Source organism: Rhinopithecus roxellana, chromosome 15 (genome assembly GCF_007565055.1).
Source record: "Rhinopithecus roxellana isolate Shanxi Qingling chromosome 15, ASM756505v1, whole genome shotgun sequence".
NCBI lineage: Eukaryota > Metazoa > Chordata > Mammalia > Primates > Cercopithecidae > Rhinopithecus > Rhinopithecus roxellana.
The window spans coordinates 28,322,536-28,347,438 of record NC_044563.1 but is presented as its reverse complement, the minus strand read 5'-3'; the positions used below and the strand labels follow the sequence as shown (position 1 = coordinate 28,347,438).

General features: G+C 33.5%; 1 protein-coding gene across 1 annotated transcript in view; it reads left to right on the top strand.

Moving 5' to 3' along the window:
* The window catches only part of KIF18A (kinesin family member 18A), a 91,510-nt gene extending 68,123 nt beyond the window's left edge, over positions 1 to 23,387 (top strand). Inside the window, exons 14-17 of the mRNA XM_010360526.2 lie at positions 11,106 to 11,550; positions 12,272 to 12,379; positions 20,843 to 20,952; positions 23,150 to 23,387. Coding sequence (XP_010358828.1) covers positions 11,106 to 11,550; positions 12,272 to 12,379; positions 20,843 to 20,952; positions 23,150 to 23,232 — 746 coding nt within the window. The 3' untranslated portion in view covers positions 23,233 to 23,387. The remainder of the gene's footprint in view (positions 1 to 11,105; positions 11,551 to 12,271; positions 12,380 to 20,842; positions 20,953 to 23,149) is intronic.
* The last annotated feature ends 1,516 nt before the right edge of the window (positions 23,388 to 24,903 follow it).

Here is a 24,903-nt window from a genome sequence, read left to right as displayed (position 1 = left end):
CTTCGTGGGCATGGGACCCTCCCGGCCAGGATTGGGATATATTCTCCTGGTGTGCCTGTATGCTTACAGTGCAGTATTGGGGTGGGAGTTACCCAATTTTCCAGGTGTTGTGTGTCTCAGTTCCCCTGGCTAGGAAAACGGATCCCCTTCCCCCTTGCGCTTCCAGGTGAGGCGATGCCTCGCCCTGCTTCAGCTCTCGCTGGTCAGGCTGCAGCAGCTGACCAGCACCGATTGTCCGGCACTCCCTAGTGAGACGACCCCAGTACCTCAGTTGAAAATGCAGAAATCACCGGTCTTCTGTGTCGCTTGCGCTGGGAGTTGGAGACTGGAGCTGTTCCTATTCGGCCATCTTGCTCCGCCCCCTCCACTTTATTGTTATAAGCAACACCCCACTAAATGTCTGTGCATGTGTATTTATTTTGCAACTTGCCTAATTATTTCCTTAGGCTAAGCCCCTAGAAGAAGAATAGCTTAATCAAACAGTATGTATATTTTAAAGGCATTTGATATGCATTGTCAGATTCCCCACCCCCAGAACTATTAAAACTGTAGTCTACCATTGTAAGTGGGTAATGAAGGTGAAGGTGAACAGTTTTTCATGTGCTTTTTGTCTAATTGTAATTAGTTTGAAAATAACTACCTCTTCCTTTGCCTTATTTTGCTCTTATCTGTTTCATTTTGTAAGAATTATTTCTCTCAGAGACAGACCAGCCAAGCTATATACACATATGTACGTAGACATACATACACACACATACACAAGCTCTAAATCCTTTGCCAAATGTGTTACATGTATCTTTTTCTCTCTTATTCATGGTTGGTTTTGATTTTGATGTAACCCAATTTTAAGTTATGAAGATATTCAGATTTTGTTTGCTTACTTTCTCTTTTCAGTAATAATAGGAGATAGCATTTCATTTTGGGAGCAATGAAGTAGTATGTTGCCTCCTATTCATATTTCTGAGTCTGCGAAGAAAGTTTTATTTTTTTAAATCTCCATTATGTTAATTATATGTGTTATTACTGTGTATTACTTGCATTACTTTTTACCTGACTTCTACCTGGAAAATAAGAAGCATGACTCCAACTCTGACAACAACAAATATAATAGCTATCATGACTCTGAACATGTCATTTTCTTGCTGTGAGCAATGAATTATAAAATAATGAAGTTTAAATAAACACTAAAACCATCTAGTACTAAATTCCAATTGTGTGTATAAGGTGATCCCCATTGTAACTTTCCTGGTGGCCAGTGGTTAGAACCACTCTTTTAAAGTAGAGATTCAGTGAAAAATAGATATAGATTGCTAAACTATATAATTCCCATGACATAGAAATGTCATAGTTAAAGTAAGTAAAGGCCTTATCTTACTTGAGCCTTTCAGTTTTTGCTACTAGGAAGCATTTGTATGTAAGTTTATTCCTTTTTTCTTATAGTAGTTATGGACTAAAACCAAGCATTTGGTTTAAAATTATTTGGATTTGACTTGTCATTGACAACTGTTTTAAGGACATTTCCAACATTTCTTAAAACTATCATTAGGAAGATATAAAATTACTGGGGATTTTTCTTTTTTCTATTGGAATATATGCCGGATGATTATATATAACAAACTTACAGTATTTACAATATTTCTTTTTTTTTTTTTTTTTGAGACAAAGTTTTGCTCTTGTTGCCCAGGCTGGACCGCAATGGCACGACCTCAGCTCACTGCAACCTCCGCATCCCGGGTTCAAGTGATTCTCCTCCCTCAAGTAGCTGGGATTACAGGTGCCCGCCACCATGCCCAGCTAATTTTTTTGTATTTTTAGTAGAGAAGGGGTTTCACCACGTTGACCAGGCTGATCTTGAACTCCTGACCTCAGGTGATCCACCCCACCTCAGCCTCCCAAAGTGCTGGGATTATAGGCATGAGCCACCGTACCCGGACAGTATTTACAATATTTCTAAACAGTATGCTATACTGCCGTTTCTTGATTCATTAGTGTTTAGATGTTATAACGTCTAATCATGAGAGCTGAAGAATTAACTCACTTGCAACACCACCACCTTATTTCTTCTCTGGTTTTGCTAATGTATTTTAGTAGGATCAGGTAAGAAGTGACATGTTTATGTTATATAATATATATATATAAAGTATATAATTTCACATATTTATACATATGTTAATATGTGTAACATTTAATTTTAGGGCCTATTTAAGGAAATATTTTATAATTAAATAAAATATTATTAAAAACATATATTAGAAGTAAGAATATACTGACATTTCTTAAAAGTAATTTTAGGGAAACAGACATGAAGTAATCCCTCCCCCTCCCCCCCTTTTTTTCTGCTTTCTACTGAAACATTTCACAGTCCTCAGCCAAATCTGTGAGATAGACTTCCTGGAGAACTGAAATATTTGAAAGATGCAAATACCGAAGTAGACTAGATTGTGCTTATAGGTAGACTTAAGTAGCTTAAAGAGCAATACCACCAATAAATACATTTGTAGATGTTTCTCTTGAGGTATAGGCAGTCAATTTATCAAACCTTTTTCAAGTCTTTCTTATGTACTTCATCAGCTTCTCCTATGTTTTAGTGTCAAAATCAAAATGCCCAATTTATTGCTTTTATTACACTACCATTCATCAATTATATATCTTAAAATCCTACACATTTGAGAGATAGTGAATGGCAGATGAATATCCAAACTTTGTTTACTTTTTTAACCACTTAACCACTCACCAAATATTTATTTATAATTTTTATAACCACTTAGCAAATGTAATTTAGTCATGCCAATTAATTATGTTTTCATTATGATTTCACTGTTTTTGTTTTTATTTTTAGCTGTGGTTTTATTAATAGCAAATTTAATACTCTATAATACTGTACAAGTACACAATGTTAATATACTTACATTGTAATCCATGTTACATTGTTTTAGAATCTGGATTATTAATGATGAAAATATTTGTATTTCTTCTCCATCTAATCCATGATTTCAGTGCATGCATTTACAGTTAATTTTAAAAGTGATTTTAATACTTAAAAGTCTTTTGAGAGGCTTCTAAAACTTGGCAGTCTCAACAAAATGTTTTTGTCTAACTTCCTTTTTAAGTCTGTCTTTGGACTTACAGTAAACAAACTTTTTGAAGCAGGAATCTCTAGCCATAATACAGGAACAGATGAATAGAACACTCACCACTTTATCCTGAAACGGACATTTTCAGTTTTTTATAGGATGACTTAAAGCATCATATAAATATTTTAAAATGTTTCCTAAACTATTAATGAGTATTACAAAAACTAGAGTTGGACTTATTAAACAAAGCTTTGCTTTATAGCTATCTCCAGAAAACTAGTCAATCTGGGGGAACCTACAAATGTCAGTCTTTTTTATTTTTATGTTTCATTTACAAAGAACTTTTTGATTTTTCCATTTAGGGGGTATATGGGCCTGGCTACCAGTATTATAGAGAAGTGGGAGGAAAATCAGCATACATTTGCTGTTAAGAAATTATTTAATGCACCTAGTGTCAGCTGTGCATGTTGGCCCCAGTCTGCAACCTGTCCAGAGAGTAAAACTTCATGTCTTTTAATGGGGTAACAAAGGAGCAGTTACCTGGCATTGTAGGTGATGGTCATGGGGTAAGGGAGATCTGGGAATCCAACTTCCTTATACAGACTTCTAAGAATTCTCCTGTTTTAACTCCACCCTGTGCTTTCAGAGACAACCTCATGCCTTCAGTTCCTGAGATCTTCAGAGGTTTGAAAGAGCTGATTTTTTATTGGCTTCCTACCCACTACCCCAAACATTATTCCCCCTTTTTTTTTTTGTCATTTTTTATTTTACAGAGCAGGATTATATTTATTATATAAAATAATCAAATGTATAAAAAGGAAAATAAAATAATTCATTATTTTCCCAGTGAGCTATAAACCTGTGTTAACATTTTGATGAATTGGGTTATATTTCCTTCTCTGTTTTCTATTACTTTTCCCCCTTTTTGCTCAGGAGGTTTGTGTGCTTTGATTTGTTTTTGGTTGTTTTTGTTTTGTTTTGTCAAAATTGGGATCATACTGTATACTACCTCATTAATGAACATTTTTTCATATCATCAAATAATCTATAAAATATAGTTTTAAATATCAGTGTAATTGTGGATGTTCATGTTCATTTAGTTATTTAGTCATTGTTTAAGTGATTTAATTAACTTCTGTGGTAGGGGCTCAGCATTGTGTGGTGGTCAAGAACTTGGCATCTGGATTAGCAAAAAGTCTGAGTTTGTATGCCAGTTCTGTCATTTCTTTACAGTTTCTTTTTATAGGTCCAGTGAGTTTTCTGTTTGCTTATTATAATTATGCTTTTTCCTGTAAAATTAAAGGGAAAAAATATATTCCTGTCCACTAATCCAACAGCCCAGGGAATGTAGAGAAGGAACCAGAGCCACAGGTAGTCTCAGCTGGAAATCTGCCCCTTTGGGCAGATTTCATCCATGTGTGTATCTCATCCATGTGTGGTATAGCCACCAGTGATGGGAACAAGCCTGATAACATTGGGTACTTTGTAGTATTTTTTTTCTGCACTGAAACAGCTGAGCCAGGACTGAATTTTAGAGCCTCTTAGCACTACTTTTAGTGTTCAGATGTTACCATTTTACTGTATTGCATAGCTGTATCTCGCTCATTCTCCCCAACTCCCACCTACCCCATCATCCCTGGTTCTAATTTAAGGGCCTTTACTGACATCTGCCAGTGTCTTTTACTTAACTCCTTGGGATAGCACTGAAGGGTAAAGGATAGGGACTACTTTAAGTTATTCTCCTCCATGCCTTCCTTAAAGAGTCTGAGCTATACAATATTCTTCAGAAAGTCCGCTGATGTTCTGGCACTCAGATGATAATTTTTTCCCATTACCAACATTAGGTCAAGTTTACCCTTTTTTAAATGATGTGATCATTTTAAAGGGAATCTGAATGGGAGCTAGATGCCTCTATTCGGGTTATCACTTGGTTTAAAAATTGTCTTTTGCAGTTAACCTTCAAATGGCTTCTTGTACTATGGATATTTCTCAAGTGTGCCAACCAAGTACTGTTTCTAGTGAGAAATTCTTCAAGCAGCCAGTGTCTTTTTAAATTCCTTCCCTATCAAAAAGAAAAGATTCTAATATGTATATTCTTTTATCAAAACTCATTCAATTATAAGTTTGCATTTTGCATTTGCAAGGTTCATTAAACATGGATCAAAATGCATTGGCTCCTTTTGAAAGAATTGAATGCTATATTAACAAAATATTAGAAGAGGAGCAGTTAGGGCTTGTATCTGAAAACATAGTGTGTCTATGCCTGGAACGGTCTATAAACCTGTTTTAATTGTTTAGGAGTATCTAGAGATGAATATGCAGAGGAAGTAGGGTATCTAACCTAAAAAGAGATGCTGTTTTTAACATCATTCTACCAACTTAAATCTTACCCATTAATTGCCCTTGGTACAACTTCCTAGGAGCTGAACTTCATTTTCAATACCGTCTCTATCTGCTACTCTTGTTCTAGGACCATTTCCTACTTATCTTTACTCATTTTCTTTCCTTTCCCCTACCTCAGCATAATAACACTCATCATCTCTGAATAAGAAATTACAACCTCAAACCCCAAAGAGTTTCTGCTGCCTCAAGTCTCTATGAGCGTCCAAACTAGAAAGGGAAAAATGCAGATTCCAAGACTCCTACAGTTACATGGATCAGAACTGAAGAGAGGACAGAACCCCAAGCTTGATAAGTGGGAGTAGGGGGAAGGGGATGTCAAAAAAAAAGAATGCCAAATTTGAGGGAATGACATGCATAAATGGTTCATGGTTTTATGGAGCACTGTCAATTCTCTTAATTTACTTATGTAGAATTAATATATACTACTTTCTGTGAACTCTTTATTATAAGGCAGCTAATTAGATATATAGATATTATAATACCCTTCTCACATCTCTCCATCACTGCTCCTACCACTTTTACCCAAGCTGTCATTTCTTGCTTAAGCTATAGCAATAGCCTTGTTCCTGATTTTTCTGTTTTCTCTCTTGACCATTCTTGACACAGCAAGCAGATCAATGTTTTTCCTAAACATCAATCAGATCACATTATATCCATTCCTGAAACCCTCCACAGATCTCCCTTTGTACTTGGAATAAATCAAAACCCTTGGCTTGTCCATAAATCCTAACATAAGTTACCCCTTTTGATCTCTCTAGCCTCTTCTCATTCCGCCTGTCCCTCTAACTCATAGCACTTCAATCAAACTAGCCTCTTTTCCTCGAGCTCAACAATTCATTGTTGTTATTGGATCTCTGCACATGCTATTTTTTCTGCCTTTTTCCCTAGATCTTCATAGAACTGGCTCCTTAGCCATTGGTCTCAGATCACATATACCATCCTTAGAATTGTCATTCTAGCCATCATAGTTAAAACATCCTTTCTATCTCCCATTACTGTCTATTCCATTTCTCTGTTTTATTGTCTTTACAGTTAATTTATTATCATCCTAATTTATTTTATTTGTTTATTGTCATCTACCTTCTCCCCCCAAAAATGTAAATTCTTAACTATCTTGTTTACCACTGTACCTAGCATGGTATGGTAGGTACTTAATAAATAATTGGGTAGATGAACAGTGGATTCTTTTTATGCAGGTGTACTCCTCTTATATTGTTGCTTTTGTACCATAGCTGACTACAACTTTTTTTTCATAAATAAAACATATGTTGATCCTGGATTTAAAATAGTAGTTATTTTTTTCTTTTAAATTTTTTGACATTATGCTTGTTATTATTTGGACGTAAATTTCAAAAAGTCCCATTCACTTATAAATCCGATGGGTCATAATCATTCAAGGTAATAGAAATGGAGCACACTTACAATATGTTGAGGAGTTAAAGTCCCAAGAGATGTTACGGAAATAGCAAAATTACTCAGAAACCATAACATACATTGCTACCCACTACCTCTTATATGTAAGTATATGATACGCTGAACTAGTTCCTTAGATAGACCCTAGAGAGATGTCTTTCCAAGTGACTGCCAGTCTTCCCTATTCCAGTTTGCAAGAGCGTGCCTTATAACAATGCATTTTTAATTTCCTGTTCCTTTCTGTGTAGCACCCACATTGCTAGGGTATTTTATTGACTATCATCATCTATATGGTCTCTTGTTCTGCAAGGCACAGCCTGCAACTTTGTGATTCATTTTCTCATTTTATGGGGTCTTTCTAAAGGAATTATAATCTGCCTCCAAGTTCCTTCTTATCACTTCTACTCTATAAGCACAAGAATTACAGAATATTGTTAGATAGTGTTTTCCCAGGCTGAATCAGGGGAAACTACAACTGTCCCATGCCTGCTCTTCTGGAAATTTACTGTACACCCTTTTCCTCTAATGGAAAAGTACAGCAGATCTCTTTTATAGACATAGCCCTAACATATCCAACAACTCTTATAGCCTATAAAACTTTCTGATCCCCCAACTCAACCCTCTCCAGTTGCCATACCCACATAAAGTTCTTCATTACCTAACTTAGCTAAAGGATAATAATTATTTATTTATTATGTAATTGTATTTATATATTCTAAAACTTGTATTCAAAGTAAAATTTAGTTGTTCTTTTAGTTTTCATTAAGTGGGGTCATTATCCTTTTATGTTTATAGTTACAGAAAGTTGACTTAAATTTTTATTTAAATCTTTAAATTTTGTTTTTGCTCTGGTTAGCTCCTGAAGCTTTCAAAGCAACTAATCAGCCTAAGTAGTTCTGAAATGACCATCTGCCTTCTGCCCTTTTATTTTATCTGAACTTAAGGAGAATGAAAAGAACTCTTTAGATTTATATCATACACATGCTGTGTGTCTGTAGCATCTCTTCTTCTAGGCCCAGTAAAACACTTGTATGTAAATCCACATTAACTACCACATCTCCATGCTATTCCTTCAGCTTATATTCTACCAGGAGAGCAGGATTATAGCTAAAGATATATCATTGTAACACCACTATTCCTTTACTAACAAATTGTTAATCAGTCTGATCATACTAAATTTGATGTTGGGTGTACGCTTAGATTATCCCAGAGGACATGTGGATATTTCTTCAGTGTTCTACTGAAAGACTGTGATTTTTACCACTCTTTACTAGCAGTAGGGAAAATGTGGTCCACCATCATGGGAATTTGCACAGTTGCCACTCCCAGAGATTATACCTTGTAAGTATGTATTTAAAAAAATAATGACTCTGTATAATTCTTGTCCCTTAAGATTTCATGTTCCATTGTGTCTTAAAGTTTAAAATGTTATTATAAGGTCTGCATTTGCAAATAGCATACATACCTGTTTCAATAATACCTGTGGTTTATATTAATCATCAGTCTTGATAAACCGGCTATCTTATAAACTGAAAGTGAAGCATTGTTTGAAATATATGTTTTAGAGATAACAGTAAGTTAGTTTTTGATGATTGGAAAGTAAATTACAACTTTCTCTGTAAAAGATGTAATATTAACAGCTGAAACATATTTGCATTTCTAGAGCCTTTCTTTGAACCCTTATTGTATAATCCTATCCGTATATAAAAAGCTAATATCCTCTTTTTTCTAGGGGATATTAATGCCCACACTGCTTAAGTGAGTTGCCCAAGGTCACTCGGTGAGCTGTTGGTGGAGCCAGAAATAGAATCCAAGTCTCCTGACTCCCAATTCAGTCCTCTACCCTCCATGTAGTTTTCTATCCTCTATACCCCTGCTGCCTCTCATGGGAAAAGAAGTTAATCTTCCAGCTATTAATAGCCACCAAATTGGTGGTAGCAGCACAGTGGAGAAAAGTAACTGTCTTTACACTGCAGCATTAGTATAAAAATATCTGGTAATGGAAAATTTGACAAATGTCATGTTAAAGGGAGTGGAAAATTATTTTAAGATCTGGATCTCATTTATCTAGTTCTCAGAAAAGTAAAATTCCTTAGTAGAACAGGGATCATATTTTTCTTCTGTTTTTAAATTTTGTTTCCTAGAGGGTAATTGTCAACCTAGCCATAGCAGAACATGTTGTCAACTAATATAATAAGAATAGTGCAGGTACTGTTGCTGATTGCTTTAAGTGTATTTTCTAACTTGGTTGAAAGTTTGAATAGCTTTATTGAAATGCGTAACACTTATCTTATTCTGCTTTCAATGTTCTTTAAGTTAGTATTATACAGTATAGTAAATATCAACTGGGAATTTTACTTCATGATTAGACAAATGAATGGAAATACACATTATAGTTTCTTCCATGACAGTACACTCCAAGCAAAGGTATTCCATGTCAGACACCATGAAGTTCACCAGAATAGAGTAGGTAAAGTAGAAAAAAGTTAATTGAAAAATATAAGATAATCACACTGAAGTTGATCAAGTGTATTGTTACATATGTCATTATTTGGGGCATTAATAAAAGGTGTTTGCCAAATGTTTGTGTTTTTAAATGTTAAGCATTAAATACTAAATCTAGTATTGTGGGGTAATAAGTTCTAATGAAACAATTTGTTTCTTAATTTTGGACCAAGGACCAAGAATTCTCCAACTAAAAATATCAGCATGTTTTGTTTCTATTTAAAGATTACTAAAAAGTCTTTAATCAGAAGGATGACATGAGCAGAATTATGTTTTAACTATAAGCAGAAAAAATACAGAATTGGTAGAGATTGGGAAATCAAGGGAAAAGGAAAAGGTTAAAAAAAAAAAAAAAAAGTAGTAATTTGGAACCCAGGTGACAGAGAAGGTAAATGGTAAAAGGATAATTAGAAATATGAGAAACAGTGTAGAACAAGACACCTAGAGGGTCAAGTACAGCTCCTTAGGGAAATGTGTACATTTACTGGATGGAAGAAGAAGAATAATGCAGATGTTAGAATAGTACAGATATAATTTTGAAAAGCTACAGGAGTTTTCAGATAAGGCTGAGAAAGATCATCAGAGTTGGTGACCTTTTGACATTTGGGAGACTGACTTCACCAGAGTGATGAGAGTGAAAGTACTCTGAACTCTTTGAATTATTTCATTTATCTTTAGTATTAAATCTTGTTTTTGCAAACCTCTGAGTTATGTATGATATAGGAGACAAATAGTTAACTAGAATGCTTAATTGACTACAGTTTGTATCTCAGTATCCTGGGGACAGACAAGTTGATTCCAGGAACCCTCCCAAATACCAAAATCCATGGATACCCAAGTCCCTTACATAAAATGGCATAGTATATAACCTACACTTATCCTTCTGTGTACTTTAAATCATCTCTAGATTACTTATAATGCCTAGTACAATACAAATGCCATTAAATGGTAGTTATACTGTATATTTTTTTATTTTTTATTGTTTTTGTTTATCTGTTTGTTTGTTTTGTGAATATTTTCAGTCTCTGGTTAGTTGAATCCACAGATGCAGAATCTGCAGCTACCGAGGGTCAACTGTGTATACCTGACACTGTAACAGAAACAATGCTTTCATTCACACAGAATTTTACTGGTTATTGCCATTCTTGTTCATTTAAACTAGACTTCCACTCAATTAGTAATAAACTGGTCACTGACACCCAAACCCTAGCATCACCAAGTATACTCATATAACAAACCTACACATGTACCCGCAAATCTGAAAAACAAAACAAAACAAAAGTAGTAAACTGGTAATATTTTACAATGGAACAATTGTTAACCTCTGTGCCTATAAAAGTTTAATACTGTTTTCATCTTAAACCCAAATCAAACATGAACGCTAGAAATTGTGAATTTTCGTGGAATTGATTGGTAATTTGTTTCCTAATTACCCAATATCTCAAGAAAGCTATACCTAAAAATTAATATTGATATTAGCAATGTATTCATTTACTGTTATAGAATTTCTTTATAATGAGTTTATCTTTATTTAAAGTTTTTAGCAGTAAACTGTTATATTTTCCTTTCCAACTTACATTTTTCAGATTTTTATCAATTGGCATAAAAATACCTTATTATTCGGGTTTGTTCATTTTAAAAGTAATGGGGTTATTAAAAAAATAAAAAAACTAGGAAACATTATTAAGTGTCTTTAATTTCTTTGAATAGGCTCATCTTCAAGTGGATCTAATCTGGTTAAGACTCCCACACAAAAAAGAACTCGGAGAAAACTAATGCCATCTCCCTTGAAAGGACAGCATACTCTAAAGTCTCCACCATCTCAAAGTGTGCAGCTCAATGATTCTCTTAGCAAAGAACTTCAGCCTATTGTGTATACACCAGAAGACTGTAGAAAAACTTTTCAAAATCCATCTACAGTAACCTTAATAAAACCATCATCGTTTACTACAAGTTTTCAGGCTATCAGCTCAAGTATAAACGGTGATAATTCTCAGAAAATGTGTGAAGTAGCTATCCCTCATAACAGAAGAAAAGAATGTAGACAGGAGGACTTGGACTCTACATTTACTATATGTGAAGACATCAAGAGCTTGAAGTGTAAATTACCCGAACAAGAATCACTACCAAATGATAACAAAGATGTTTTACAACGGTACAAAAAAATAATATTTGCCAATTCTTTTTTTTTAAAAATAGACTTTCAACTATTAGTTGAGGTTTATTTCATAAACCAAGTGTGCCATTTTGATTATAAAACAATCTGTTTTACTTTCATTAAATTTTAATTGTCTTTCTCTCTGAATATTAATTCACCAACAAAATATTTTAAAGTCTTAAATTTGGTATCTTAAGTCAGTTGACCCTCATTAGTCTAGGAAAGACCTTAAGATATGTTTAGTTTGTTCTTCTTACTCTGAAGTTGGATTATACAAGCTATTCTTGGAGAATTATGTTTATTATTAATTAATATTTTCACTGAAGGAAATTCCACACTTTCTATTGATGTTTAGCAAACCTCAACTTACTCTGAAATGGTCATACCCCTAAAGTATGGTTGAATGTGTGTCATCCAAGCAAACATATCCTTCTCACTTTATCTGCATAATCATACCCAATCTAAATATGGAAAGAAAAATACCTTCACTCTTCTATGCCATTGGGAATGCAGAAATCTCTCGATAGCAACTTTACCTATGTTATAAAGAGAAAAGAATACCCCAGGGCTAGCAAGGGAATCTTTATAGTACAGCAGAATGTTTTTCTTTCTATATTAATACCAAATGGTTTTCTAATTATGGACACGTTTACTTCCTTTTCTCTTCATAGTTTAAATCAAAATTATTATTTTTTATTTGTCGCTATTTAATATACAGGCTTGACCCTTCTTCATTCTCAACTAAGCATTCTATGCCTATACCAAGCATGGTGCCATCCTACATGGCAATGACTACTGCTGCCAAAAGGAAACGGAAATTAACAAGGTATGATTAAACATAAACTGGTTTGGTTCTATAGTTATATAAGTTAATCTTTATATGTTATTTTCTATTGCTTTTTTATTTTTTGTAATTAGACTCTCAATTCATGTTTAAGCATACTTAGGATAAGTTGCTCTGAATGGGGTACTGGATTGATATTATCAAAGGGAGATCTTGAAAAACTCAAGTATTTCACTTGATATATATATAAAATATTTCCTATTTCAGAGTTTTAAAAATGAAAAGTTTTCTAGCTGTCAAAAATACTTAATTTTTTTTTTTTTTTTTTTTTTTTTTTTTTTTTTTTTTTTTTTTTTTTTGAGACGGAGTCTGGCTCTGTCGCCCAGGCTGGAGTGCGGTGGCCGGATCTCAGCTCACTGCAAGCTCCGCCTCCCAGGTTCATGCCATTCTCCTGCCTCAGCCTCCCAAGTAGCTGGGACTACAGGCGCCCGCCTCGTCGCCCAGCTAGTTTTTTGTATTCTTTAGTAGAGACGGGGTTTCACCGTATTAGCCAGGGTGGTCTCGATCTCCTGACCTTGTGATCCGCCCGTCTCGGCCTCCCAAAGTGCTAGGATTACAGGCTTGAGCCACCGCGCCCGGCTAAAAATACTTAATTTTAACTTTTCTGGGGTGACAATTTTTACTTATTTGGTTATTTTTACTTATTTCATTATCCTTTTTAAACATTACCAAATTTCTTCCATCATAGAATTATGTTATTTTAATGGATTATGATATATGATTAAAATACAATGAGTGAAGAGACTTTTATTTCTGCCTAAGACAGTATAGCTTGTATCAGACCACCCCACCCATCAAGAACAGTTGTAAAAAGTGCATAAAATAGAACCAACAGCTGCTTGAAGGCAATGGAGAACAACCATGGTAGCCAGGATTGAGAGCCTAAGATCCCAGAGAAAAGGGAAATATGCTATAGACAGCCAGACTTTCTCTGCCTCTGTTTTTTATTTAGCATTTGCCACTTTATGGCATAAGGCATAGAGGCCAAACAGAAAATGGAAACTTAGAGCTATTAGCTGCCTTACTGAGCCAGGGAATCAAAATTATTCTGTTCAGTTTTTGTCCTCAAGGTATTCCCCAAGTACTCAACTTTGTGGAATGAGAGGCTAAGACACCAAGCTGAAAGTAGCTGCTAAGAGGCTAAGGTGTTAAGCAGAGTGTTGATGTTCTTATGAGGCTTTCATAGAAAAATTGGAGTTCAGGGATCACCATGAAGAAAAGGCCCTGTTAAACACATCAGGATTTTATTTGAGATCCCTGAAGGGTAGTTCACTAGGAGTAGGGCAACCCAGAAATAGGCCAGTTCTTGAAAGTCTGAAACAGACCTTAGACCAACTCAATTCTTGATTGGATCAAGGTGATTTATCTTTGCTCTCCTTGCCACAGGAAAATTAAATTATCTCTGGAAGAATATACCATCTGGAGCCTCTATAGTTTTTTTTTTTTGTATATATCAGTGTTTGGCACTTAAAAATTACAAAGTATGCCAGGAAACAGAACCAAATGACTAAAAATTAAGAGAAAAAAGCATCATAGGAGCAGTGATTCATACATGAGGCAGATACTGGGATTATCAGATAAGAATTCAAAAATTTTAACTGTATTGGTTTCAAATACTTTCCCAAAGAACCAGATTCTATTAAAATTAATCAAATGGATATTCTAGAACTGAAAATATAGAATTTACTGAGATAAAGAACTCAATAAATCAATTCAGCAGATTAGGTACAGCAGAAGAGAGTATTAGTGAACTGAAAGATAGATTTGTTTTTTATTTTTAATTTTGTGAGTACGTAGTAGGTGTATATATTATGGGGTGCATGGGATATTTTGATACAAGCATACAATATGTAATAACCACATCAGTGTAAATGGAGTATCCATCCATTGATCCTTTGTGTTATAAACAATCTAATCATACTCTTAATTATTTTTTAAATGTACAGTACATTATTGTTGACTGTAGTTACCCTGTTGTGCTATCAAATACTACATCTTATTCATTATATTTAGATTAAGCATCCCCCCATTAACCATCCTCACCAATCTCCCAAAAACCCTTCCCAGCCTCTGGTAACCATTCTACTTTCTGTCTCCATGAGTTCAATTTGTTTAATTTTTAGCTCCCCAAAATAAGTGAGAACATGCCAAGTTTTGTCTTTCTGTACCTGGCTTATTTCACTTAACATAATTACCGTCAGTTCCATCCACGTTGTTGCAAATGACAGGATCTCATTCTTGTTTGATGGCTGAATGGTACTCCATTGTGTATACGTACCACATTTTCTTTGTCTATTCATCTGTTGATTGGCACTTAGGTTGCTTCCAAATCTTGGCTATTGTGCATAGTGTTGCAATAAACATGGTAGTGTTTATATCTTTTCAATATACTGATTTCCTTTCATTTTAGTATATATCTAGCAGGGGGATTGCTGGATCATATGATGGCACTATTTTTAGTTTTTCGAGGAATCTTCAAAATTTTCTTTATAGTAGTTGTACTAATTTACATCCCCACAAACAGTATACAAGTGTTCCCTTTTCTCCACATCCTAGCCAGTGTTTGTTGTTGCCTGTCTTTTGGGGAAAAAAAAAAAAATTTAATTGGGGTGAGATGATATCTCATTGTAGTTTCGATTTACATTTTTCTAATGATCAGTGATATTGAGTTATCTTTTCATATGCTTGTTTGCCATTTATATGTCTTCTTTTGAGTAATGTCTATTCTTTTGCCCATTTTAAAAATCAGATTATTAGATTTTTTTCCTAGAGTTGTTTGAGCTTCTTATATATTATGGTTATTAATCCCTTGTCAGATAGATGGTTTGCAGATATTTTCTCTCATTCTGTGAGTTGTCTCTTCACTTTATTGATTGTTTCCTTTGCTTTACAGAAGCTTTTTAACTTGATGTGATCCCATTTATCCATTTTTGCTTTGGTTGCCTGTGTGGGGTATTACTCAAGAAATCTTTGTCCAGTCCAGTGTCCTAGAGGGTTTCCCCAGTGTTTTTTTTTTTTTAGCAGTTTCATAGTTTGAGGTCTTAGGTTTAAGTTTTTATCCATTTTGATTTGATTTCTGTATATTGCAAGAGATAGGGATCTAGCTTCATTCTTCTGCATATGGATAAACAGTTTTTCCAGCACTGTTTATTGAAGAGATTGTCTTTTCCCCAATGTATGTTCTTGGCAACTTTGTCAAAAATGAGCTTATTGTAAATGTATGGATTTATTTTGGGGCTCTCTATTCTGTTCCACTGATCTATATGTCTGGTTTTATGCCAGTCTTGTGCTGTTTTGGTTACTATAGCTCTGTCGTGTAATTTGAAGTCAGATAGTGTGATTCCTCCAGTTTTAATCTTTTTGCTCAGGATAGCTTTGGCTATTCTGGGTCTTTTGTGGTTCCATATGAATTTTAGGATTGTTTTTTCTACTTCTGTGAAGAATGTCATTGGTATTTTGATAGGGATTGCATTGATTCTGTAGACCACTGTGAGTAGTATGGACATTTTAACAATATTGATTCTTCCAATCCATGAACATAGAATATCTTTCTATTTTTTTGTATCCTCTTTAATTTTTTACATCAATGTTTTATAGTTTTCATTATATTTCATTATAGAGATCTTTTACTTCTTTGGTTAACTCCTATTTTATTTTTAGCTTTTGTAAAAGGGATTACTTTTTTTCAAATTATTTCACTGTTTGTTTATAGAAATGCTACTGGTTTTTCTGTATTGATTTTGTATTCTGCAACTCTACTGAATTTGTTTCTCAGTTCTCATAGTTTTTTGGTGGAGTCTAGGTTTTTCCAAATATATGATAAGATCATGTCATCTGCAAACAAGGATAATTTTACTTCTTCCTTTCCAATTTGGATGTTCTTTCTTTCTTTTCTTTCTCTTGTCTGATAGCTCTACTTAGGACTTCCAGTACTATGTTAAATAATAAATACTGGTGAAAGTGGGCATCCTTGTCATGTTCCACAACTTAGAGAAAAGGATTTCAGATTTTCTGCATTCAGAATAGTACTAGCTGTAGGTCTGTCATGTATGGCTTTCATTGTGTTGAGATATGTTCCTTCTATACCCAGTTTTTTTAGAGTTTTTATCATAAAGGGATGCTGGATTTTATCAAATGCTTTTTCAGCATCAACTGAAATGATCATATGGTTTTTGCTCTTCATTCTATTGATATGATGTATCACATTGGTTAATTTGCAAGATGGTTATGTTGAACCATCTTGCATCCCTAGCATAAATCCCACTTGGCCGCAATGAATGATCTTTTGGGTTTGTTATTGGATCAGTTTGCTAGTATTTTGACAAGGATTTTTGCATGTGTTCATCAGGGATATTGGCCTGGAGTTTTCTTATTTTGATGTGTCCTTTTCTGGTTTTGGTATCAGAGTAATAATGGCCTCATATAATGATTTTGGAAGTATTCCTTCTGCCTCTGTTTTTCAGAATAGTTTGAGTAAGATTGATATTGGTTCTTTTTTAAATGTTTGGTAAAAATCAGCAGTGAAGCCATCAAATTCCAAGCTTTTCTTTGCTGGGAGACTTTTTATTATGACTTCGATTTTGTTACTTGTTATTCATCTGTTCAGGTTTTGGAATTTTTTCTGAAAAACAGACTGGTAGGAAGATATCCAAACTGATGTGCAGAATGATAAAAATATGTGAAGAAGTGAAAGAGACATGGGACACAATTTTTAAAAGTCTAGAACGTATGTATTTTGTGTCTCAGAAAGGAATGAGAGAAAGAATAGGGAAAAATAATATTTGAGATGATGGCTAATACTTATTCAAAACTAACAAGACATTAAACCATGGATTTGAGAAGCACTGCAAACCAAAAGCAGGATTAATATAAAGAGAAACATACCTAGGTATATAGTAGTAAAACAACTAAAAAGGATAAGGAAAAATCATAAATATACTGAGTTATATGACTAGAAGTTCATGATACATTCTTTATATACTATAAATTGAATGCAATGACAAAATATACTGAATAAATATAAAATGGATCTGACTTCCTCTACCTCTTTTTCTTTGCTATGTGATTATGGGGAGAAAAGTTTATAGAAGACCTTAAAATGACTCTTTTTAAATGTAGTTTCCACCAGGAGCCTGTTATCATTTAAGCAACAGGAAACGAATTTACAAGTAGCCTACTTATTTGTGCTACACAGAGTATCTTCTCACAAGTGAATTTTTAATATCTGTCTTTGTCCCTCCTAAACAAAGTATGACAGAGACTTGGAATGTGTAAATTTAAAATTTATGGATTTTTTCCTAAATGTCTCATCTACGACATTTAAAATTTTGTATTTGCTAAGGTACAAATTTGATTTGTACAATTAGTCTGGTTTATATACAGAAGTCAGTCACTTTATGAGTGAACCTAGCTAACCACAATCATCTGTTTTGTCTACTTTTATCACTAATTTGCATAATGTCAGTTTTGTTATTTGTTCCATTAATTAGATTTAGTGAGTTTTCTTGTCCTTCACTGGTAGTATGTTGTGTTTACTTAGATGTCACAAATGTTTATAGATAAGAATAAATTTTAAATGTGAACTTAGCCATTATAAAATCAAATGGTTTTTCAGGAAATGTCCAGGTATGTGAATTGTGTATTTGGAGTGATTTTAGGTAAGTTAAAGGGCTTCCACATGAACAATTAATATTGTGAAATAATATTAAAGGACATGTAAAGAAAGTAACTTGATTTCTTATAGCCTATTAATTGTTATATTACATTCCCTCTGGTACCAGTAATTAGATCCTGCCATTAACTAAGGTTAAAAGAGATTAATGCTAGAAATGTACATGATTACTTTTTTTAATCTTCCTTTTCCCCAATTAAAGTTACATGAGCTTCAGAGTAATAAACTGTGGTATTTTCCATTTAGCAGCTTTATATACATATTTAGTTCTGTATTTTTCTAATACAGTTTTAAAAATAAAGAAGGGGAAGCTCTCTATATATGTATTTCATTTATTTTGCATAAAATAGCATTAGAGTTTGAAAGCACTGGATATTCCAAAACCTACCCAACAGATTTTTTTAAATGAGAATATTAGATTTTTAATCTTAACAATTTATGTAATATTTCTGTAGCAGACTATTTTACTAAATTGATTAGCCTATCAAATATTTAAATATAATACATACATAATGTTAGCTTTTACTTCTCAATTATATTAATCAGAGTTTTGGATTGTTTGTTTTGTATTTATTTGGTTAATTGGTTTTTTGTTTGTTCCACAATCTTTTAAGCACCCCATAGCAGTTTCATACTTGCCATACATTTTTATTTTGTTTTGAAAGATGTCTAATTATTTCAACTAGAAATTATTTCAGACAAAATAGTATAAGAGATATTATGTTAATTGAGTAGAAACATTCTACCTATATAAGGGAGCAAAAGGTTAGTTCTTCACTTTATTTATAGTTATGGCAATATATTTTGCATACAACTGGAAGTGTCTTTGGATTTCTCAGTATAGTCTTTAACATAATTTGAATTTGCACTCATATCAGTTTTAAGTCTTTGTAGTTTATGACCTACAACATAAATGTTAAACATTTCATCAATGGACTATTTAACTAAATCGTAAAAATGTTTGGGTATATTTTACTTTTATATAAATACGCAATTTATTAGCGTTAGATTTTATTTCTAGAAATATGAGTTCTAATCAAATAGCTTTATTCAAAAGCCTAATTTTCAAGAAAGAACATGCTGTGAGTAAAAAGTAGGGTCCTGGAACTAGCCAAAGTGAATAATCGTACTGTGAAATAATAAAGACAACTTTGGGATAAATTTAAGAAAAAGCAATGTTTTATCAAAAGTAACTAATAGCATTGATCTTTATATTTGAAAAAATAAAATCACCAAATGATCAAAAAAGAATTTCTGCCTTGGACAGCTGATATGTCCAAAAACCAGGTTTGATATTCAAAACAGAATCATAGTAATTTATCGCCATTTAGGAAGTGGGGACTACTGTAGTCGATATATTATTTGTGCATACAAATTTGTGATTTTACCTTCTTAAACTGTATATTTTTCATTACTTCCACTGAGTAGTCACCCCTTATTCAAGTTTTGCTTTCTGTGGTTTCAGTTACCCGTGGTCAACTGCAGTTCAAAAATAGGCGATTGTAGTACAATAAGATATTTTAAGAGAGAGAGAGACCACATTCACATAACCTTATTAAATATATTGTTATAACTGCTCTATTTTATTGTTAATCTCTTACTGTGCCTAATTTATAATTTAAACTTTATCATAGATATGTGTAGGAGAATACGTAGTATATATCCTGTTTGGTACTATCCTCGGTTGCAGGCATCCAGGGCAATCTTAGAAGATATCCCCCCCGATGATAAGGTTACTATATAGTATCTTTATTAGTCAGAATTTCCCTCAACTTAGGTTGTTTGAATCAGTGTGGAAGGTTGTTCTTTTTCCACCCAACCCCCAATTCTACCTATTAAAAATTGATCCACCTTAGGACTAGGAAGGATTGCTGTTTTTCAGGGCCCAGATCAAACTCATTGCATCCACAAAATTTTCCATTATTCTTTCTTACTCTGCACTCAAGAATCTATAGCTCCTTGTATTATGAAAACCTTGGCACTATATTTTTGCTTTACCTTATATTATTTCATGTATTTATCTTACTTTTTTCTCATCTCCACTGTATGTCTATTCTATAAGATTTTAGGACAGGAATTTTTGTGCCTTATTTATTTGTATATCCTGTAACACAAAGCCATAATAGGTGTTTAGTAATATGTCAACTCAAATTGAGTAAGAAATTTGAACCATCAGCAGTGTAAGACTGATTAAATTTTTGAAGCTAGAGCAAATGAAAACAGCTCATTCTTTTTATTTCAGTTTCTGTGATTCCAATAATTAGAGATTTTTATTCTGTTACCCTGCTTCCATTTTAAAACAAAGTTTTTCAAACAATCTCACTTGTTTATACCTTTCAGATTAGGGTTCTTGGTCCAAATTTGTAGCATGAGCTTAGGGTTTTTTTTCGTTTTTTTTTGTTTTTTTGTTTTTTGTTTTTTGTTTGTACCTCTTGTGACTATGTGCTACTGATCTCTACATTTTGAATAATAGTGTTTGAGTGCTTGCTTATCTGCCAGCAAAGCACCCTGGAATATTCTGCAACAGAATTGTAACATACACCTACAATCATAACATTCAATTTGAATAAATATATTAAATATCCAATTTAAAATCACACACAGCTAAATTTCTCTGGGCCAAAAATGTATTTAGTACCTCCACTTCTGTGAGATTTCACAACTTAATATTTTTGTGTTTTATTTCTTTAATCACTGTTGCATGTAGAATATGTATTAGAACTTTGAGAGATTAAAAAAAATGCTTAACTAAATTAAAAACTTTTGCCCTCAAGTTCTACATCAAACACTTCGTTAACTGCAGACATAAATTCTGGATTTGCCAAACGTGTTCGACAAGATAATTCAAGCGATAAGCACTTACAAGAAAACAAACCAACAATGGGTATGTCTCAGCTTTTAATTTGATATTTAATGATATGACTATGTAACACACTTAGTACTTTACGTTTTTAATTGTGTTTTCATAAGAATCTCCCTTTATTCATCACCTTTACTATATGGTAGAACAAGTATGATTATCCACATGTTATAGATAAGGAAACTTTAAAACACAAAAAGCATTTACCCAAGATCACACAGATACTATATTGGAGGAACCAAAACTCAAGAACCAGATCTTACAGCTCTACATTATACACCCTTTTAGTTATCCCTACTGCCTCATAATAATTGAAGTAATTGGCTAAATGTATTATTTAATGTTACTAATTAAGTATATTTTACAGATAAACTATACCCACTTTAAATTTTTCTCTTAGCGTATTATTTTGAGTAATTTGGCCTCTAACTCAATGCATAACTACTACACATATTCCAGTCTGTATCTAGTTATAATCATATTGTAACTCCCATTGGCAAGTTGGAAAAGATACTGATGGATCTTTCCCATCAGTATGAAAGATACTACATTCCATCAACCACATATGGGAGTGACATGAGTTCATGATAACAAAACCACTTCAGTTAAACTAGTGGTATATCATGCCAGCCAGTTTCCAGGCCCCAACATCTAGACTTCTGTCTCTCTGATACTACAGTTCCTAAGACTTCATTCAGAAACTATTTATTTACTAGGCATTTACCATGTCTTGTGATGAATACAGAGAGCAGTAAGACATTGATTGTTCTCTATAGGAACTTATAATTATAGCAGATGCAATTTAAAGGTGTCTCATGATACAATGTTTCTAAGAATAACATGAAAGCTATTGTTACTTTTTTCTGTCAATGTCCTTTGATTAGAGTAATATAAAATTCCTCAGTAACTTTGTCAACCTGTATTGGTAAATGCTTCCTTCCTGTAGTAGCCAGTGTTTACCTTAAGTTCAATGGAAATTGAAACATCAGACAGCAAATTGAAACATCAGACAGTAAGGTAGTAAAGTATAAAATTTACCTTGATTATTTGGTTTGACATGTTGTACTTAATGCTTAAAAATGTGTATCTGTAGTTAGTGTAGATGTGTACTGCCCCATTGATCTTCTGAAAAAGTTCTTCAAGAATCATAATTCTACAGCCAAATAATAAATTTATAAAAATTCTCAAATCATAGAAATTGGGTTTTTCTAATATGCTTATTATCTGAAGATACAAATGCATCAAATATTTCATGTATAAAGAGATGTGAATAAAAATATCAACTACGGGGAAAAAAAAAGTGGGAGATGATACTAAACCACACTGCTTGCCGAAGAGGTATTCGTTTGTAAGGAAAGATATTTTATATACATTATAATGTTCAAGTGAAAATGCCCAAATGCACAGCAGAAAAAAGTGAGAATTGAGACTGCCTTCCTTAGAATGTATTAAGCCAAGTTTTCTAACTAACAATGTACCAATGTACAAATAAAAAAACATACGACCATCAGTAGGGAAAAAGGCAACTCCTGTTAACTGAGCAATTAGAGAAATAAGAAGTAGTGTTAAGCAAATATGTCCATCTAAAACTCAAACCCAATGTGGCCAAGAAAGTGAATAAGCAATTAAACTGATCCTGAAAATAGTCAATGGCACCTTGTAACAACACTTTGTTGAGTAGAAAATGATGGTGAAAGCTAATGAAGAACCAGAAGAATGGGCATAAATAGAACATACTTGAGAGGTGGCAGTAGGGAAGAACTACAGGATTAAGATCAGCCCTTTAGGAAGTACTAGATGCAAATGATAATTTTAAATTGAAAAAGTATGGATGTTTAAATCCCTGGGGAAATAATCCAAGGAATGAGAAAAAAATGGTGATACAGCAAAGGAAGAAATGCTTGTAGAAATGGTCTTTCATTAGTCAGAAAGAAAGAAAGTGAACATAGTAATTAATTCAATGACTTCACCTGATGTCTGTGTATGTACACACACTCACTGAAACTTCAGTTTGCAATATGAATTTGAACACCTTTTAAAAACCAAAGGTATTAATGTCTCTTTGTTGTTGTTGTAGTATTTTAAATTATTGTTAACTAACAACTATGAATTTCAAGAGTAAATTTTTCTTTCTATGGTTATGATTTTTATAAGTTGAATGATGAAAACTTTTTGAATGATATTTATGCCATATTTATGCATCTTTTTATTTCTTCACTAGAACATAAAAGAAACATCTGTAAAGTAAATCCAAGCTTGGTTAGAAAATTTGGAAGAAATATTTCAAAAGGAAATCTACGATAAATCACTTCAAAACCAAGCAAAATGAAGTTGATTAAAATCTTTGAAAGAAGACCCATCTTAAAGCTAAGTTTACCCAAATACTTTCAGCAAGCAGAAAAATGAAACTCTTTGTTTTCATCTTTTGTATTCTAAAAAAATAAAATTCCAAAAGAAAAGATTGTCTTTTAAGTTTTTTAAATATTTGTTGCCTTTTAAAATCCCTGAGTGTTAAGTTACCGTGGTGGCAGCTTAGTTTTACTATGCTACAACAAGTTGACTAGGACATTTTAGTAAATGGTAGTGAGTTAAATTATCTTTATTATTTTTTGAAAATAAGAATTTAGAAGTGGTAAAATTATGGCCCAAGATGTATTTGGCTCGCTATTATGTTTCAATACATTGTTTTAATCATATATATGACTTTCCTTTTTACAAATAATGTACAAGTGTCGATATATGTGCCCATAAAATCATTGTAAATATTATTTAAGTAGTCATCACAAATAAAATATTGTTCCTTGCTACTTGATATATTAAAGATGTAGATTTTAAAGTGTTTTGTTTTCTTGTCTCATTACTACCCCTTACATACTCTAAACCAATGGTCCCCAATCTTTTTGGCACCAGGGACCAGTTTTGTGGAAGACAAAACCACAGACTGAGTGTCAGGGGGTGGTTTCAGGATGATTGAAGCACTTTACATTTATTGTGCACTTTGTTTCTATTATTATTACATTATATATTATATATTATTAAATAATTACATAACTCACCATAATGTAGAATCACTGGGAGCCCTGAGCTTGTTTTCTTGCAACTAAACAGTACCATCTTGGGGTAATAGGAGATAGTCACAGATCATCAGGCATTACATTCTCACAGGGAGTGTACAACTTAGATCCCTCACATGCGCAGTTCACAACAGGGGTCACACTCATGAGAATCTAATGCCGCAACAGGGGTCACACTCATGAGAATCTAATGCTTCCGATCTGATACGTGGCAGAGCTCAGGCAGTAATGCCAGCAATGGGAGCGCTCACCTACCACTCGCCTCCTGCTCTGAGGCCTGGTTCCTAACAGGCCACGGTTGGGGACCCCTGCTCTAAACTATTATTTTATAGAAAATGTGAATTTTGTAGATTTGTATTTCAGATACGATCAAAATAGGTGGCACCGGAGTCAAGTCTGAAAATAATCCACAGGCCTCGTAATGATAATGGGAAAAGATGTTTCAGTCATTCTTGCTGCTATAGGAAGTACATGGAGCTGCAACTTAATTATACAACCTTGTTTTCTTGCCTTGCCTGTCCTGTTTGTTTGCTGAATGTAACACATTTGGCCAAATGCACTTTTAATTTTATACAGCACAGGACCCTTCACACCGAAGCAAAAAGCTGAAACATTTTAAGCCTTTCAGCTAATCAAGTTTTCCACTTAAAATCTGGTTGGGAGAATGTGAGAATAATCTTTAAGGTCCCTTTCAGCTCTGACACTCGTGATTCCATATTTATAGAGCATCTTCAGGATCTGTCATATGGAAAACCACCATACACACTTTTTTTTTTTTTGGTCCCTTCGTCATTTGGTTTTTGAGTGTGTTGCCTGTTTAACAATCACTTTCACCTCTGTATTCCTTTCAATTTTAGGTAAAAGAAATCTTTTTACCAGATAGTGATGAGTGGATGCCATG